The 20,518-nt window shown below is 37.4% G+C and overlaps 1 protein-coding gene across 11 annotated transcripts in view; it reads left to right on the top strand.

Annotated features, from left to right (window-relative positions):
• The window catches only part of LOC127443682 (transmembrane protein 131-like), a 143,210-nt gene that overhangs the window by 78,186 nt on the left and 44,506 nt on the right, over positions 1–20,518 (top strand). For 8 of the 11 annotated variants that reach the window (XM_051702457.1, XM_051702454.1, XM_051702460.1 and 5 more), the window contains 2 exons: positions 7,434–7,505; positions 19,536–19,659. In XM_051702457.1, coding sequence (XP_051558417.1) covers positions 7,434–7,505; positions 19,536–19,659 — 196 coding nt within the window. Of the gene's footprint in view, positions 1–4,542; positions 4,679–4,886; positions 4,942–7,433; positions 7,506–19,535; positions 19,660–20,518 lie in introns of all 11 variants that reach the window. The other 3 variants (XM_051702461.1, XM_051702463.1, XM_051702464.1) reach the window with 2 other exon arrangements.

Here is a 20,518-nt window from a genome sequence, read left to right as displayed (position 1 = left end):
GATTTGTAGCCGTCCCGGAAGGGAGAGTAGCAATGGTCCATAACCCGGTCCCCTCGTGTGTTGAAACTGATGTGTTGGTGGTATTTTGGTGCGACTGATTTGAAACTGGCTTTATTAAAGTCCCCGGTCACAAGGAATGTGGCCTCAGGGTTCGCGGTTTCCTGCTTGCTTATAATCCCGTACAGTTCCTTGAGTGCCCGGTCTGTGTCGGCTTGTGGCGGGATGTACACAGCAGTGATAATGACTGCAGTGAATTCCCTCGGTAGCCAGAATGGTCGACACAGATGCATGAGAAATTCCAGATCAGGAGAGCAGAAAGACTTGATAGAATGTACGTTCCTCTGATCACACCAGGATTTGTTGATCTGAAAACAAACACCACCACCTCTGCTTTTACCTGAGAGGTCTTTCGTTCTGTCCGCTCGGTGCACGGAGAACCCCGCGGGTTCAATGGCTGAATCTGGAATCTCAGCAGACATCCAAGTTTCCGTAAAGGCAGATAATGCAGCAGTCCCTCGTCTCTTGTTGGAAAGAGATCCGCGCTCTCAGCTCGCAGAGCTTGTTATCCAGAGACTGAACATTTGCCTGTAGAATACTGGGTAGCGGGGGTCGATTTGCGCGACGTCTTACTCTGATGAGAACGCTGGCTCTGTTTCCCCTTTTCCTTTTGTGTTTCCGCGGCTGGGCAGCCCAGACAAAGGGCTCCGCTGGCGTGTTTGTAAACAGCGGGTCGGCATTGAGTAATTTGAAGTCCGGTTTACGGTGTGTAATTGCTGAACCAATGTCCAAAAGTGTTTGTCTGTCGTAGACAATAAGGCATACAACATCCAATACAAAAAACATAAGAATTGTAAACAAAACAAACAAAACACTACAATGTTGTGTCGGAGCTCGCAACGCAGCAGCCATACTCGGCGCCATCTTGAGTCCACTAAGTAATTTGTTAATTGTGGAAGAATGGTTTCAAGTTCTTAAGTAATTATTCAAGACTAGTAAACAGTCAGTAATAAAATAACTCGCAAAAATAACATTGTGAAACAGAATGCGGCACAATAATCGGTTAATCTCAATTATCTTGTTTTCATAATCATTGGAAGCCAAAATTGTAATCGAAAATAAAATTTGATTAAACGCCTAGCCCTACTCTGTCATCAACAAGGCGTTTCTGTCCACAGAACTGCCCCTCAATGGATGTTTTTTGCTTTTGGCTCTATTCGGAGTGTATTCTAGAGACTGTTGTATGTGAAAATCCCAGGAGATCAGCAGTAACAGAAATACTCAAACCAGCCCATCCAGTGAGCGGCAGTTCTGTGGATGGAAATGCCTTGTTGATGAGAGAGGTCAACAGAGAATTGCCAGACTGGTTCGAACTGCAAAGTCTATGGTAACTCAGATAACTGCTCTGTACAATTGTGGTGAGAAGAATAGCATCTCAGAATGCTATTCTGAGATGCGGGTTGGCATTGTTTTGGTGGCACATGGGGGACCTACACAATATTAGGCAGATGGTTTTAATGTTGTGGCTGATCGGTGTGTATATGTATATGTGTATATATATATATATATATTGTGTACAATTATGTATTTATGTATGGCTGAGTATGGCTGCTGCGTTGCGAGGTCTGACACAACACTGTAGTGTTTTGTTTGTTTTGTTTACAATTCTTATGTTTTTTTGTACTGGATGTTGTCTGCCTTATTGTCTATGACAGACAAACACTTTTGGACATTGGTTCAGCAATTACACACCGCAAACCGGACTTCAGATTCCTCAATGCCGACTCGCTGTTTACAAACACGCCAGCGGAGCCCTTTGTCTGGGCTGCCCGGCCGCGGAAACGCAGGAGGAAAAGGGGAAACAGAGCCGCCGTTCTCATTAGAGTAAGACGCTGTGCAAATCGACCCCCGCTACCCAGTATTCTACTGGCAAATGTTCAGTCTCTGGATAACAAGCTCTGCAAGCTGAAAGCGCGGATCTCTTTCCAACGAGAGACGAGGGACTGCTGCATTATCTGCCTAACAGAAATTTGGATGTCTGCTGAGATTCCAGATTCAGCCATTGAACCCGCAGGGTTCTCCGTGCATTGAGCGGACAGAGCGAAAATCCCACCCCAAAATCCCAGCGAACTCTAGATCTCCCACGATCAAATACATCAGCACTGCACTTTATTACTCTTATATCTCACACCGGACTGTCATAAATTATATTCTCTCTTAACAACACACTGGCAACTTACTATCAACCGACAGCCTGAATGTCAATACAGTACAATACAACCTGCTGTACATTCTATATATACAATATATACTTTTGTATAATGTGTATTCTATATTGTGTGTATTGTATACTGTACATTGTATGTTATTATTTGTATATTGTGTTGTGTGTAGTTATGTGTATATTAGATTTTAAATTGTGTTGTAAATCTGATGTTTATTGTAAATTGGTATATGTCTTTATCACTGTCACGACTACTATGTTGCTCGGAACTGCACCCAAGAATTTCACACACTATTGCACTTGTGTACATGGTTGTGTGACAATAAAAGTAATTTGATTTGATTTGATTTAATACCTGACAGATATCACTGAAATTGGTGTCCTGAGAAATCACACCTGTCTCTGTGACAATCCCAGCATTTTCTGTCTTTAAAATGTTCGGGTTTATTGACACCAGATTGCCTGACGTCTTTGGAGGGTGTTTTTTTTTTTTTCTTTTTTTTTTTAGTGTGGGGGGTCTATTTCAGTGTAGCAGAAGTAAAAAACAAAAAATGAAATATCTTCCAGCACCTTTTAAACATGTATTTGTGTCATCATCCAGCAGCCCTTTGAATCATGGCATTGTTGTTTGAGTGCTGATACAGTACTCTCTAGCTCCTTTCCTCTTTACAGTGTTATGTAGCTTATTGTGTTTAAAGTGAACATGTTGCATTAGTGTTATTCACACAGTAAGGGAAGCACCTTTTCACGCGTGGGCACACTTCTGTTAAAGATGAGTTTGTCTGCAGGATTGTATGCATAATCACATTTCATAGATTATTATCTGCTTTCATTTGGGGAGATCAGGGCAAGTGGTCAAACTTTGTACTCCAGTAAATATATATATATATTTTTATTTTTTTATTTTTATTTTTTTTTAGTTTCTATATAGACATGCCTTAAAGTCTTGGGTGCAAAATAGCTATTGAGCTTTTACAACGTTATTGCTCAGGAAAAGGGATACAGTTAATTTAACTCACATGCCCCCAGTAGGATGTTTGGCAATAGGAACCTTCCATTTTAATAACATTTATGTGCTTTTATAATAGCTTTTCATCAAAACTAAAGAATTAAAAATTATGAAGCACAAAACAATGAAAAGGCAAAAAGGTCCAATTAAGTATACAGAAATATCAAACCATGTTTTGGCCCACAGATATTGCAGTTAATAATTTGTTTAAAATTACATTTAAAATACATGTGACAACCTGTTCCTTACATGAAATTATTCCTGGATCAGCTCTTTAGAAAGATCCTAAAAGTCAAATAGGTTTCTTTGGTCAGTTTGTCAGCTTCTACCTCAGACATTATCAGGCAAGCATCATGTGCTTTTACACTGATCTGCAACCAGCCTAAACATGAACCATAAAACTGAACATGAATCAGCTGCTAAGTGTCATTTCGACACTCCTCACCCTGCATTATTCAAACTACCTAAAACTTCCTGTTTGAGCACAGGAAATATTTCAAACATCTTTTTAAAATCTTTTTCTCTCTTTTTTTTTTTTTTTTTTTTTGTGATGGAAAGTTATGCTACTACCTGCAATATGGTTTGTTGTTGAAAGATGCCATTTATAAGGTTTATAGAAGATTGTAAACTTGCCTCCCTTCTGTGTGGAATGCTTAAGAATCACAGTTATGTGAATGTGGCAGTGACATTTTTTTAATTTGAATTATAATTACTTCCACACACTATTTAATGCTAACTTCAGAATATTTATTATTCCTTCCTGGCATTTTAATTTTATATTTTATATTTTAACCAGAACACAGTGTCCTCCTACTGTATGCATCCACTGTTGTCTTGGCTTGGGATATTTCTTTGTCTTAATTGGGTATCTTCTGATGTACCTTATGATTCATGCAGATAGGTCTTTGCCCAGCAGTGATTTGGCATCCTCTAGAGTCTAGACACTATAGATCCTTCCTCATACTCATAGAGGTTAAAGACAGCCATTATGTTATTCTCTGAATCTTGAGCCTGTGCACAGTGTTACATCATTATTGAAGTTCTGTTGTACCTCCAGCTACAGGCATGGAGTAAGTTCAGGGTACAACACAGACTGAGCTCAAACCAGTGTACCTTTAGATAAAGTCAGACACACTCTTAAGCGAATGAAAGCCTTCTAGTCTGAAGATTCAGGCCTGTATTTAGACCTGGCCTTTTGTATGGCTGTAGAACTTGGAAGTGGGGACCATGTAACCTAGCATTATTGAGCCCCAGCTCAGTTTCTTTCTTATGTTGTTGATTGTGGTTGAGTTGTTGTTTTTTGGCCCGACAGGATTGAAGAACGTCTTGAAGTGTCCTGTAGCAGCTCTCACCACCTGCCAACTGCCATTTGATAACACGGCCAGCTGTTGAACTCTGCTTGACCAGGCATCAGATCTTCCCCGTGTCTTTTTATGCCCTCACTCAGCGTTAGTTTATTAACTTGAATACTGTTTGGTCCAGCATTTAGATTGCAGTGACTGCCATAAAGGATGTTAACGATGTGTGTAAAACTGTTTTACCATTATGATAATGGCTAAAAAGTGTGTATTGGGTCAAAAAACAAGAAATTTGATGTTTGGTGCCATTACACTGATTTTATTTTTTATTTTTATTTTTTCTTTCTTTCTTTCTTAGATGGAGAACTTGAAAAGCTGTTTAAAGTAAAATAAACACGATCTCTGAGACTCAGGTTGATACTACATACAACTAGTGTTGGTTATTATCATATGTCCTTTTCTGGCACTTTTACAGAATTGCACAATACTGCAACCTTTTTCTGTTGGTCTCTTTCTATTGGTCATCAGTAATGAAGTTCATTGATATGTGTGACTTGCTGTCAGTGATGCCAGCTGTTAAAAGTCTGGACAAGCCACTGACAGTGTGGCAAGTGGAAAGATTTCCCTTACAACTTAAAGTCTGATGAAATGCCTTGACAAGCACAGTTTTCTTTGGATTGTTGACATGTTTCCTACAGAAACATGAAGTTGGGGTGGGACTTTTCGACCAGCTCCTTTTTTTTTTTTTAATATATAGCCAATAGGCTTTCGTTTACATCAAAGACCGTGCAAAGAGACACATACCCCTTTTTCACTGAAATGGTGCTGCTTCTCGTTCTAGACCCAGTGTTCAGCTGGGTAAACTGAGAACTGATCTCCCTACCAGCCCACTTTTCAACTGACTTGAGAATTCAGAATGCTGTTTTGAAAACAACGTTTATATTTGCAATTCCATTTGGTGCTGCACAAATTACATGCTTCAGATTTATGAGAGAAAATGAAGAGGCTGGAGACGTGCAATCCAATACAGATGAATCCGAAACAAGCGAGGAAAAGATAATGATATATAAAGATATATAAAGAATAAAGACTTACTCGTGCTGTACATCCTAAGAAACCTTCAAATAAAGCCTGCATTAAAAATAAGAAGAAATTCCAGCAACTTTCTTCACATCAGTGTTTTTAAGTTAGCTGGTAAAAAACATTTTTTTGACCGTTAAAACGTCCCAATGTCCAAAGATTTTTACAGTTATCAGACACAATGCTCTTTTAATTAACAAGTAACTTAGTCACAGAACTACATTAAAATTGTCTAGATCAATGCAAAATTACTCAGTGTCTTAAGATTATCTTATTATTGCTTAGATGGCTTTTAAGTCCTATTCTGTCTTCAACATGTGGCAGCCGCCTTGTGTCATAATCTGATTTTAAGTAGATTATTAACATTAGCCAAGATTAACAAATGCTGTAAAAGTTAGGGTTAGGGTTCAATGTTAGCATATACAATGTTCAGTGTAAGAAGCATATTCAACCTTACTGCATTGTTAATTATATTTTGTTGAAAAAAATCAACCGATTTTCCCTGTACAACCTCAAAAATGTTTGCTCCATTAGATGTTTTCAGATAGACAGACAATTTAATGCAGTAAATCAATGTAGGTATTGAGGGGAGTATAAACATATTTGTTGATATTTTGGTCAGCTTTGACCTGCTGCCCACTTTGGCTTCCTGTTTGTGGTTTCCTGTCACACTCTTGCACACTTATGATTTGCAATCTTGTGTTTCATTTATTCTCTAGTGTTAAAAACCACTATGTGGGGGCCTGAATAGCTCAGCGAGTATTGATGCTGACTTCCACCCCTGGAGTCGCGAGTTCAAATCCAGCATGTGCTGAGTGACTCCAGCCAGGTCTCCTAAGCAACAAAATTGGCCTGGTTGCTAAGGAGGGTAGAGTCACATGGGGTAACCTCCTCGTGGTCGCGATTAGTGGTTCTCGCTCTCAATGGGGCGCGTGGTAAGTTATGCGTGGATCGCGGAGAGTAGCATTAGCCTGCCGTGCTGTGAGTCTCCGCGGTGTCATGCACAGCGAGCCACGTGATAAGATGCGCAGATTGACTGTCTCAGAATCAGAGGCAACTGAGACTTGTCCTCCGCCACCCAGATTGAGGTGAGTAACTGCGCCACCACGAGGACCTACTAAGTAGTGGGAATTGGGCATTCCAAATTGGGAGAAAAGGGGATAAAATTAATAAAATAAAAATAAAAAAACACTATGTACCATACTCACACAAACACACTCAAAGAAAAAGAGCAGCCTTTGATCTAAAGGAAATTTAAAAAGATGGAAATGCTAATCAGCTGCATGTCTTTTAGTTACAAGTTTTCAGTTTATGATTGTCATTGTTTCCATGTTTTTGTGTATCTGAGCTGAGGCTCAGACTACAAATGCGCTTTGTGGTGTTGCTGTTGCATTGGGTTAACGTTGGAAAGATTAGTCAACCTAAGAGTTTTTCTCCATTTGCCTCTAATGTTCATTCAGAATTGCATGATCTTTTCATTGTATCGTTAACTTTGGTTTATATTGCAGACCTGTGGCTCTCAGTACAGAAATAAAGTCATTCCCTGAGCCTACCAACAAACCCTGGAGTGTTTGTTCATTAACATCAATTCCCTATTGCCTTTTGGAAGCAGTAAAATGTTTGTCTAAGGTCAAAGTCGAATGCAGTTTCAAATACAAAGAAATTTGTTATTTCTTTCCAAGAGAGGAACATTTATGCCTGACTGGTGGTTTGGATTTTATTGCTCAGGGGTGGAGGCAATGTTTAAGTATTTTTTAAAAGCACTTTTCATGTAAAAAGCATTAACCTGCCTGACATTTTCATTTCTCTCTTTTCTCCTCCTCAGCTCCTCATTATGTGTGCAGGAGATTGGGAGACGGCTCCTGTTTCAGCCGCCCACACTGGAGTTTGGACCACAGTAAGAGTTTTAACCCTTAACATTTTACCCTCAAATAGCTGCACAGACAAAGGCCAAGATGTTATTTTGGTGTATATTGAGCTTAAAGGAATAGTTCACCCAAAAATGAAAATTTGCTGATAATTTACTCACCTTCAGGCCATCAAAGAGTTTCTTTTTTCATCAAAACAGAATTTAATATTTTCAGGATTTCATTTCAGGCCTCTTCTTTTAAACAATGCAAGTGAATGTACTCCAGTCCAAAATGCATATTTAGGGTGCATCAAAATAATCCACACGACTCATTCTCACGGCCCAAACGATTGATTATTTTTAGAAACAAAGCGATACTTATATACTTTTTAACTACAAATGTTCGCTTCCGTACATCTCTGTGACGCGCGCTCATGAGAGGGATGACGTATTCATTGGTAAGGTCACGCGTCACGTGGAGGAGGAGGCAGGAAGCACATCATTGTTTACAAAAGAAACTTGCACAGACCAAGTGCCATTCACAAACCAAAACAGTCCAAACAATATAAATAATAAAAAAAATTATTTCCAAATAATAAAAAAACATTACTGCAGTAAATAACCATCCTTTATTTCAGAGCAATGCCTTTGCATTATCTACTTGTGCTATTTCTTTAGCAGAAATATATAGGCTATATGAGTGTCAGGAATTCAAGCCACACAAGTTGTAGTTATTGAAACCAAGTGCGAGAGCATTTACTGTGAGATTCACAGGATTTACAGGGTTTACACAGTGAGATCAGTGGTACAGGTGTTATCTCACAGAAGAGAAGATTCACAAAATGAAGAAGAGGTAACAGGTGAAACAACAGGGTAAGCACTAAACAGATATCGACAAAGATTAAGAGGTAAATAAACACTGCGAGTCCTTTGTGTGAGACTTGACAGTGAAGTGCCGTGAAGGTGAGTTATTTATGCAAGCAGTAATGAGTGAATGAATTGTGTGCAGGTGCGATGATTTAGAAATCGGGTGATGAGGAGTGGAGCGCTGAGGAAGGTGCAGAGCCCGAGGGAGGCGTGACAATAACAAAGTTTTCACACATACCGGAGTTCGCTGGAAAAACAGCACGGGCACAGCTGATGAATTCAGATATCGACCCTTTGTTTCTTTCGATTGTCTGAAATCCTCAGGTGTAAAATGTTCACTGCACACCCTCCAATATTTGAGAGAATGTAGGGGTGTACTGATATCCAGGTTCAGCACGATAAGCCAGAGCTTTAATCGCTCATGATCATTTATAGGCAATCGATGAAAAGTTAATATTTTTCCCAGCTTGCATTTTCTTTGGAGTTTCTGAAGGTTGAAGCGTCCATGATACACATGACAAATGACCATTTTGAACAATACACTTATACAAATACAAATCTACAGCAAAGCCAATTCAACTTTTGTACAGCGCTCCTTCTCTTGTAAAAAAAATGATGTGCTTCCTGCCTCCTCCACGTGATGCGTGACCTTACTAACAAGCTTACGTCATCCCTCTTATGAGTGCGAGTCACAGATGTACGGAAGCGAACATTTGTAGTTAAAAAGTATATAAGTATTGTTTCTAAATAACCAATTGTTTGGGTTCAGAAGAACTTAATTTGTTGACTGGAGTTGTGTGGATTATTTTGATGCACCCTAAATATGCATTTTGGACCGTCAAAAAATGGAGTACATTCACTTGCATTGTTGAAAGGAGGAGGCCTGAAATGAAATCCTAAAAATCTTAAATTCTGTTTTGATGAAGAAACTTTTCATTTTAGGGTGAACTATTCCTTTAATGGTCCATACATATATCAGATACACATTGACACACTTACCTGGCCTACAGAATCAAGCCACCTGAAGAACCCAGTTTTGCAGTTGTCTGATTTTGACTTGGCCATCAAAGCAAGAGTTTACAAAATAAGATCAGCAGTCGATACCAATACCAGGAAAATTTCATGATTCTCGATACCTAGCAATTAATCAAAACATTTCTTAATTAGTTTAAGCATTTCAGGACAAGTAAAAGTACAAATGTAATAATATAAAAAGAAAATTACAAGTATTAGTAGAAATAAAGTACAACTGTCAAAATTAAAACGTTAACGCATGCAATTAATAAAAAAATTACTTGTTTTTCTTAATCACGATTAACACATTTACCGTTAATAAAGTATAAACCAGCATAAACACTGGTCGGACCAGGGCAGAACCTTTTTGATGCGTCAATGTGTCCATTCAGAGTCATTACACACAACACACACACAAATGAGATTCCATGACTGTGTCTTGTTTGGAAGGCTGCGTCCTCCGGAGGTCGCATTTGTCGGCCGTATACGTCATCGAGGCTGTCTCTTTTTTTTTTGGTTTTTTTTTTTGTTTGTTTTTTCTTATTTTTTATCTATTGTCAATGCCTTTTATGTATATGCACTTACATTTATACAATTGTTAACCTTTTTTGCCTTCCCAATAAAAAAATTTAAAAAATCAAATGAGACGTATGCGGCAGACAAATGCAACCTCCGGAGGATGCATCCTTCCAAACAAGACACAGCCCATGTCAGTGATGGAGAATTGGAGAAAGGACCTCTTAACTCTATTTGTTGTGTAAAACAAGCCCAGATAGGACTTGTGACAAAAATTAAGTACTTTACAGCCCCTGTTATGTGCAATTTAATTACCAAAGAAACTCATCAAGTCTGAACTATCAGAAAAACATTGTCTATAGCGTTTTTCATGTGGAGTTAATGTATTAGGCGCTGACGCCCTGACACGAATCATGAACAAATGTATTATTGATGTAGCAAAGCAGATAGTAGGGCTGCCCCCGACCAAAGATTTTCATAGTCGACTAGTAGGCGTTAATTTAAACCATTAGTCGACTAGTCGCACGTTTATGATATTAATTTAATTACTTAAATATATTTTTTGGGGGGGGCATCAGAAAATGGTTTGAGTTCCAGGGCTGAGAAAGTTACCATATTTGAAAAAAAAAAGAATTTCACTGTATATGTGCAAATGTATAATGTGTGATAAATAAATAAAAATTATTAAAAAAAAATTATTATAAATTATAATTAAATTAATTAATTGTAATTATAACACTGTTCTACATTACAGAGAAATAATAAACCATAATAATGAGCCTTTAAAATATTAGTTTTACAAGCGCACGCACGAAGCAAGCCGCAGTGACACCGGCAAAAGCTGTAATGATTCTGAATGTGTCGGAAAAACCAGCAAGGAGACTATCTGAACATTTTGTTAATTTATAGAGAGAAATACACATTAGGGTTGTGCCGACAGACAATGATCTCGGGGATCGATAATGGTCAGAGTGATTGCCAATAGCTGATGCCTTTGTTGATGATATTAGGCTCGTTTTCCCATGTATTCAATAATTATTATTATTAGGCTATTATTATTATCAAATTAATATTACAAATAATTTGCCCGTAGACACGCAGACACACGCTTGAAGAAACACTTTATTATGTTATTAAGAACAGATGACAGAAAAGCCGTCTATGTGCATGTATGACATGCTGTTTGTATGGAGGTGTACAGTCTCGTGGAACACGCACATGTAAAAGGTTCTCACTCTTTCTTTGTTTCTGTCTTCTGAATTTTTTTTATGCAAGAACACTATCATCTATGAGTGCTGCAAATGACCTCAGACATCTCATTGCTTTGAGTTCAGTTCACTTTATTTCCACAGAGCAGTTCATTGTGACCGCAACTCTGCAGCCTATACATCTGTGATTAAAACATAAAATAATACAAAAACGTTCACCTCGAACCATAATTTATATTCCAGTGATTATTATCATCATTATAATTATTATTTTTACATTTATGATTGTTTTTATGTCTTCATTTGTTTAAGTAGTTTTCCGCCTGCATGTTTAGACGGATTCTTGCCTGACGGTAAATGGAAAGGTGTGTGTGTGTGTGTGTGTGTGTGTGTGTGTGTGTGTGTGTATATATATATATATATATATATATATATATATATATATATATATATATATATTATTATTATTATTTTATTTTATTTTATTTTATCACTTCATTATTTTAATTGCTTTTTCGTTTCGTTTGGAGTGCAATTTGATTTTAGAAATGTATTTGATTTAAGTTTTTCATTTCATTTCATTAAGTTTTTATATCTATCGTGAAGGAGGGAACAAAACGAGTTTATTCACACACATGATGTATTTTCACGGACAACAAAATACCTGTCCGGTAGAGAATGCACAAATGAAGTAGGTTCTTTTCCAGAGAGATGTTGACAACTGTTGTAAAACCATCTTTCAAAAAGTTGAACAACAAACATTTTAATTGCATTAATTTTTTTTTTCCAGTTTCATTTGAATTTTTAGTTAAAATAAATAAAAAATAAAGTTTGAACAACTACCCCATAGTACCACGTAGCGTCAAACCAGCGGTAATACCGGTGTTCATCGGTTTCCTGTGGAGCTTTGTCTGCGACAAACCGACCAATCAAAACTTGGTCGACCAAGACTCTTCTCATTGACGAACCTTTGGTCGACTATCAGGGGCAGCCCTAGCAGATAGCCACATACATTTTGTGAGATTCACAGCCACAGTGTGATTAATATTGTGAAGGATGAGAGTTTAAGAGATTTAATGCCCATAGCAATAAATATGCAACTTATGGAGGGGCTAGTTCTTTTAATTAGTCAAACTCCCACTTAGACTTTGGAAAATGCTTAATTTTGCTTTAATCTGTGCTATTTAGTGCATTTCCATCTTTATACTGTGAAAGGCTTTGTTTGGAAAATGTTTAAAAAAGCATTGACCATGTTTACATGCACTTAAGAAACCGGTTAATTCCAGGGGTTTTGTAGAAAGCGCCTTTCCTAAAAGTCATGAGAACGCAGATTTCCTTATGCCCCTTGAGGAATTAATAGAAAGCAGTTTAACATGTGGCTTAATGTGGCCATGTAGAAGCATGAGCAGCATTTTGACAGGTTTTTGAGGAGTGCACATGTGCAAGAACAGACAGGTTAACAAACGTCATAGGATGGAGCCTAACAACATGTCAATACAGTGGAAAAATGTAACATTTCTGGGAGTATTGTGGGAAAAGCACATGCACTATAAACTATACCCATTTATACACACCAATGTAAAATATCGACTGTCCCTCACATCCACATATATGTGCTTGTACAATGGAGGAGTTCCAGAGTTTTACATAAGAGGGAAATTGCAGTACAGTTCTGTTGCAGTTTGCGATGTAAAGAACAAACACAGCAACAACTCTGGAATATCTGGAAATAAAACAAAGCAACTAGGAATAAAATAGTCAAGTCTTCTTCAGATGCCGTATTTGTTATTTTCATATGTTATTTCCGTCACCGGAAAATTACGTTGCTGCGGAGAAAGCTGCTTACTGACCGAGCCGCATGTATACGGGAGTAAAGGGTATGTGGCTTATACAGTGCATGTAAACGGGAAAGCTGCTTTCTTGCAATAAGCCGCTTTCTGGTGTCCATGTAAGCATCATTATGTTGTTAGATATTGTTTAGTTTTCTTTCCTAAAAGTAAATAAATGCAGTTTGACAGGAAAAATTTATATATGGAGTCAAATTTCACTACTTTCAAAATCTGCTATTAATGCGATTAACTACAAAAAGTTATGATTAATCGCAATAAAAAAAAATTTATCGACTGACAGCACTAAAAAAAGACAATAGAACAAAGATACAAATTGAGTAAACCATTCTCTATCATGAGTACTAAGTATTCAAGAAAACATTCAGAAATGTATATGATATTCTTCAATGTGTAATTATTAGATGTAATACATTCATGTTTTAAAGCTACTAAAGTTATCCAGCCAGGAGCAGTGAGTGGTTTTCTCTTTTTCTTAATGTTGTTTGATTAATATAAATTAATTGATTAATACAGTCAGACAGTGCATGTTTATGGAACTAGGTCAGTACTCTGCACTTCCAGTACTGCAGAAAGACTGGTATTGTTACATGTTTTAAATTTTTGTATCAACTTTGTACCAAAGTCCTAGTACTTTTGTAATAAACCTGCTCTTCGGGGAAAAGTGCAAGTTTGTGTTTAACTTATTTGCTCTACAAACTCTAATCAGGCTTTGGATTTTTAGGACACCTGTATTTCAGAATGACCAGGGCAACAATTCAGTTGCGATCGTCCAGTTATGAATGAATTATTCAGTCACATTATTTTTTTAATGCAAATCTTGTATTCCTGTTAAATTCAATAGGAGTTTATTCGATAAATGTGTTTCTATCATAGTTTATGCGCATTTCTTCTTATTGAATAAAAAATTTATCCACCTCAAGCGAGCGTATACGTTTTTTTACGCATCTTGGAGTTTCCATCCAGCAGATTATATGGGATATCCTAAAATGCGCATAAAAAAGCGTTGATGGAAACATAGCTATTGACGGCTTTTCATTTGTCTGTTCTTAAAAATATAATAAAGTGTGTTTCTTCAAGCGCATGTCTTTGTGACTAACAGCATTTCTTGTCATTTGTCACTCCGAGATGTCTTGCAGCAGGTAGCCTGCCTGTTGCAGGTAGATAAGCAAAATTACCCACGCATGAAATACATTGGATGAGGAGCTTGTGAAGTGGATTCAGCCTCGTCGTATTTTGCGGGTGGCGGGTGCTAGTTTCACACTCTGGTCATTGTTTAATATATTTGTTGACTTCCCAGATCCATGGTTTTGCCATTTCCCAATATTGATGATCATCGTCTGTTCTCAATCGGCATTGGGATCTTTGTAAGACATCGTTGATATCCGATTACATCGTCCTATCGCCCAGCCCTAATCTGCGACATGTTGATTACCACAGAAACAAATTTAATCCCTCAGCTTGTTAAAATACATTTACAGTAATGCTCATACAATGAAAGCCTAGCTGGTGACCCAGATGGTTTAAAAGCAGTAATGTGAAGTTCATTTTTTTGTTGAAGCACTTACATGAACACTTGCATTCCTGCATAAATCACCTTTTTAGGAGGGACTTGTTTGCTAGGTGTATTGAATTTCTGGTTTGCTCCATGTAGGCGGTGCTTCACGGATAACTGGTATGCTTGTGCAGATGGCAAGCAAGTAATCAGGTTAACATTTTTTTAACTGGTCAGGACATAAATTGAAATTACTGTGCACAAAGGTTATTACATAGTAATGCATTCGAAACAGTGTGATGGGTGCATATTTTATACATTGCTTTGTGATGCTTGCCTGCTAGGGACAAGTCAAAAGTTCTTTCTTTGGTAATCGACAGCATGCAGCAGACACTCTCCATAGAGTTTAAGTGGTATTTAACCTAGAATATTTCTTGAACAGCATCACCTGATGAAATTTCAGGAGGTCTGCTCTGTTTTAAAGCTAAAGCTTCCTCAGCAGACAGGATGGCCAAATATGGCTGTGGTTTCTTCTGATGGGAGTACAGTAGCAGAGTTTGAAGTCTGTTGCTCTGCTTTCGTTTGACCTTAACAACTAGGATTTGAAAGTTGTGTTTGGATGTCTTTACTAGTGCTTATAGTGTTATAGTTGGATGAAGCATTATTTGAGCATTATTTGAAGTTAGGGATGCAGCAAACTAGAAATTTTTATAATCGACTAGTCGTGGGTTGTCTGAGCAGCTAGTCTGTGTTAGGGAGTGTTATGTCCCCTTGCACTGACCCCTATTAGATGTGTTTCATAGGGATATAGAGCTAAGTGCAGCCATTTCACAGGGAACCTAATGGATATTCAACAAATAAAATAAAATTATTAAATGTAATAAATATATACTATTATTGCACAAAACTATTAAAGTAATAAGCAAGCTTCTAAAAAAGGAAGGTACAAAAAATTTTTTTGCGCATATCAGACACAGAATGACGTGTTTCAGTATAACCGGAACACTGGAACTCTCAATGCGATCCTTGCTCAACATTTGAATGTGTTATAAGTTATAAATAATTGTGGGTGCACAACATTTATGTCACGGTATCCAGCAGTTTGTTGAGCCTTTCTTCTACTGCAACTATTAGTATTGTCAGAATCAGCTACGGCAGTGGTTTTCAAAGTGTGGGATGAGGGATTGTACGGGGGATGCGGAAGACTGGCCCATTCTCAAATTTCGTTCACTTTCACACATACAAAAAAAAATCATGAGAATACATGCAAGAACCAATGTGCACATTTTCTTTTTTACTGCCTTTCTCCTTAAGCCTTGTTTATACTTGCCTCATGCCGAGGCGCATCCTGCTTGAGTTGCTCTCGAACACACGAGGCATCAGGTGTGCTTAAACACTTAAATTTTGGGCTGTTCCTCACACAACACTATTGTATGGCTTCAGAAGAATTTATATATAGCGCTCAAGTGATGGATTACTTTTATGGTACTTTTATATGCTTTTGGAGCTTGAAAGTCACAATTACAATCCTCTCATCCATCAATCTTTTGTTTCAGGGGTGAAAAAAGTCATAATGGTTTTGAACGAGGGTGAGATTATATATCAACATTGCTCCTGCAGCAGTATCACTTTTAATTCTATTTTTGGATGTTTTTGAAGTATATAGACATAATTCAATGTTTTATGTATTCATGTTATACAAAGTATAAAAAAATTAAAAAAAACAGAACAGTGTGTAAGTCTAGTAGGCTTGGGATTGATACCTTTTATTTTTTCATGGAAGGTTTTCCCAATGATTATCGATATATATCTCTCCACCCCCCCACCCCCCCAGATATAAATAGGGTTACCCTTGGCACAATAGTCTTTGTGTTTTTGAACATATTTCTGTACACAACTTTGGTAAAGTTTGAGCGGCAGGGTAAATTAAAAAGGGGTTGCACGCCGGACGTGTCTAGTGGACGACATGGTGCGTTCTAAAATTCAACATAATTATTTTGATTTTATTTTGATTGTATTATATATTGTGTGTATATATATATATATATATATATGCATCTTTCATATAGCCTACACAGTGTATTGTTACAGGTATGTCTTTTTGTGGTTTGACAGCTTAAATGAAACCTTCAAAGATACATACAGAGACATGGCATAATAATTTCTAATCATTCAGTATGCGCAGTTAAAACAGTTTCATACAATAACCTGTAAACTCATGAACGTCACTTTTATTCTTTAAGTAGAAAAACCTTTGTAACTTTTGCGTGTATATGTCCTGTGCCAGGAGCTCAACCTGTGCTTTGCGACCTGCTTCAGTAAATGTTATCACCCCCTTGTGGTCTCCCAACACTATTACGCCAGACATTCAACAGAAGCCTGAGTGAATTAGAAAGCATGCAAATTAGACTTCTAATTTAAATGTTGGTTAATGTAAATATATGGATAAAATAACTTGCAGATCAATATAAATATATAGATATTTTATGACATCACAAAAAGTGTTAACTATTGTGCTAAGTATTAAATATTATTTATACAAACTTGAAACATGATTTTCTGATCAGAATATGATTGGTCTAACCTTTGAGCCAAAGACTCTGGAAAAATCCTGTCCTTTTAATAAAGTTGTGTCTCTCAATTATTAAAGAACTGCGACTTCAGTTAAAAGGCCCACCGCTATAAAATTCTCACTAGTTGACTTCACTAATCATATATTCGGTTGTTGGATGGCTAGTCAGTTAGTCAATAGAGCTGTTAAGCCGTGATGTCAATTTGTAGGTGAACCTGGAAGCCTAATTCACCACCGGTTCCCTCTGGATTTTCCTATGGGTTTTTATAATGGGGTTTTTGAACTTATGAGAAAAATAAGGTCTGTAGTAAACAATTCTTGACTATATGTGGACATTTTGTTCTACAACATAAATTACACACAGTCATACCTCAAACGTGAATTTTGAAGCCACCGTGTGTTTAAAAAAAAAAAAAAGTATATAAATCAATTCGGCTTTAAAATTCCCATTTGAGGTATGACTGTGTGTAATTTATTAACAAAACGTCCACATATAGTCAAGAAATGTTTATTACAGTTTATTACCTTATTTTTCAAAAACCCATTTATAAAAACCCATTGGAAAATCCAGAGGGAACCCATGGCAAATTCTCTTCTGGATTTGTGGACTACAAGCTGAACAGCTCTATCATCCTGGCACATCCCTGCTTGGAAGTCATGACCTTCCATTTGGACAACATTGAGAAGGATTGCAGGGTTTTCTTGCTAAAAACACAATTGATGTCAGGGCATCTAAGCTTGGTCTTCATACAGTAACAGTAGGTCAAAAAGCACATAGTGTGTCTTAACCCTTTAGGGAAGGGCTTTGAAAAGGCGAGAGGTTTACTTGTTTACTCTATAACAAAAAAAAACATTTGGAAAAAATACATTTACACTAGCTGCTCTAGATGTACAGAGGTTCATGTTTTTATTTATTTATTTATTACCTATGTATGCATTGGTAATGGTCATCACATTCTGTTTCCTATTATATATTTCTGCAGTGATGCAACACCAACTAGCACATACTATTCTGCTAGAGAAAGGCAAAAAACTGAACAAACAGACTCTTGTTTCCTCCAGCTGCTAATTTCATCAGTAATTCTGCCCCACCATCTACATGCTCCGAGCTATAAATTGGCCTAAAACACACACTCCCATACCCCTAAAGGTTCCAGCACTACTTCCAGTAGGATAGACACATAGATGACAGCTTAAGGCAGTGTTCAAAATGATTTTGGCAGGGCAGGTCACATGTACCGACTGTTTTTCCTGAAATCTCACCCTCTTCTGTTGGTGGCATGTCACACTCGCTGATTAAGATTGGAAGAGAAGTGGCAGACTAAATGACAGCCTCTGACATTTCTATCGCAGAGGTCGACCGATAAAAGATTTCTGAATAATCAGCCAAAAGGTTTTAAAATTGACATATTGAATGTGATAAAAATAATAATAATAATAATAATCCTTTGTCTTTCTGTAGAGTCCAAAATTTTTAATTGTCTGTTCTCCTGGTATGAGAAATAAAATATGCACTCTTTTGATCATCACCATATTAAAAAAGGATAAACCCTATACAGTTTATATGGTCATATAAGAGAGCTCTAGAAGCCGCAGTTGTATTTTGGATACCTACAGCACTGCCTATTGAGGGGAAAAGAAATATTGGATATTTTCAGTGTAGATTTTTGCAGATAAATCGACCGAACTCTAAATCTGATACCCCATTTTGGCAGCAAATAAATGTGAAACCCGCCACTATTAGAACAGGAGCACATTGCGATCCATAAAAAATTGCAATGGATTGAATTATCCAAGGACATTGTCAGTGTAACATTTTGTTAGCACCTTACAAGTCCTGTTTTAGACCCTTTTGGTTAGTCCATCCATCTGTCCATTAGTTGAAAAAATATAGCAGTGCTTAGTTAATGAATTTAGATATTAGTGACTGAATATTTATTGTAATATCTCCACACAATACCTAGTTGGATGTTTATGTTATGGAACTGTTCAATCAACACTGGTCTTTTCACAATCTTTTATGTGACTACAGGTCCAAATTAGCGTGGAGGATCTAGAGTCATTTTTACTGGCCACCCCGTTTCACATAGTGATATTCACACACCTCTCTTGATGCTAGCCTTTGACCACAAGAACATCAGAATATAAAGAGCTGAGCTGCTAAGCTTTCTGCGGTTAGCTTGAGCTCTGAAAGGTCGACTGAAGTCTTTTAATAGATGTATGTGCTGCAGCTCTGTGTGGCTTTGAATGACATTTACTTTCATCTTTGCACAAGTGTTGTAATGGTGTGTGAGCTACTCTCATTGTATTGCTTTGGGGAAGGATGCGCTGTGATCTTTTAAAGAATGCTGTTTCTGTTTGGAGACAGATAAAAAAAAAAAAAATGTTTTTTACATAAGTATAGTATTCCACAATATACCAGTCATTTAGATCAGTTTTTGCATTTCACTTACAATTGTGCCGGTCGCTATGACATGCTTTTACTAAAACATTCTGATAAATGTGATTTTGGAGCATATAATGCTACATTTTAACCTGTGGATTTGTCATTTTCTGCAGGCCTGTAGGGCTGCCAAGAGCTGAAACCATATATATCCACAACCCTAGCCAGGAGCTCCCCGTCACTCTGCTCTCAGTGTTTACATCCAGCAGACATTTTCACATGCCCTCCTTTCACAAAAGGGTAAGGATGCGCCTTATTTCACATTTGGTCTGTCTTTTATTATTTATTTATTTTCTTCCTCTGTCTTCCCCATGTCAGCTTAGACTTCTGATTGTTCCACGCAAAAGTAATCAGGGCCGGATTAACCATATGGGCAATTGGGTATGTGCCCAGGGGCATGACATCCACTTGTGGGTACTATATGTGTTAATGCCCAGGGGCACTAAGGAGTCGTAATTCAGCCCTGAAAGTAATACAGTGTTTCTTGTAGTTTTTTGTACAGTACAATACAAGTTAAGCTCAGTCGATAGCATTTGTGGCATAATGTTGATTACCACAAAAAAAAAAAAGAAACAATCCTTGAATCATTTGTTGTTTATAAAAACAAAAAACAAAAACATGATTACAGTAAGGCACTTAAAATTGAAGTAAATGGGGCCAGTCCATAATACACACTTTTCAAAATATAGCCACAAGACATAAACATTATATGTGTTAACATGATTTCCATGTGATTAAATCAGAGATTTACTGGCGTTACACATTTACCAGAGTACAGGGTTTACTGTCGTCATGAAAGCGAAGTTTAATTAGGCACGTGCGCAACAATTTATATCACTGAAATTTAAGCTGAATTTTTGTAGCTGACTAGTCTAAAGTACTAAATGTAAGAAACCCTCAGAATCCAGTTGAAATTCTTACTGTATTCTCTTCCGATTGGCAGATCCGATACTAAACGCTGCTGAAAATTGGGCATATGTTTGCAACGTGCATGCCTTATAGATACTGTAAGTGATGTAGGCCTTTCTGAGACTTCTGTCAGACTTGGTCACCGATTCAGACATGCCCCCTCTTTCTAAAACCCCACCCTCCAAATATA

This window comes from Myxocyprinus asiaticus, chromosome 7 (assembly GCF_019703515.2).
Source record: "Myxocyprinus asiaticus isolate MX2 ecotype Aquarium Trade chromosome 7, UBuf_Myxa_2, whole genome shotgun sequence".
In the NCBI taxonomy this organism is placed as follows: domain Eukaryota; kingdom Metazoa; phylum Chordata; class Actinopteri; order Cypriniformes; family Catostomidae; genus Myxocyprinus; species Myxocyprinus asiaticus.
This window is presented reverse-complemented; position numbering and strand designations above follow the sequence as displayed.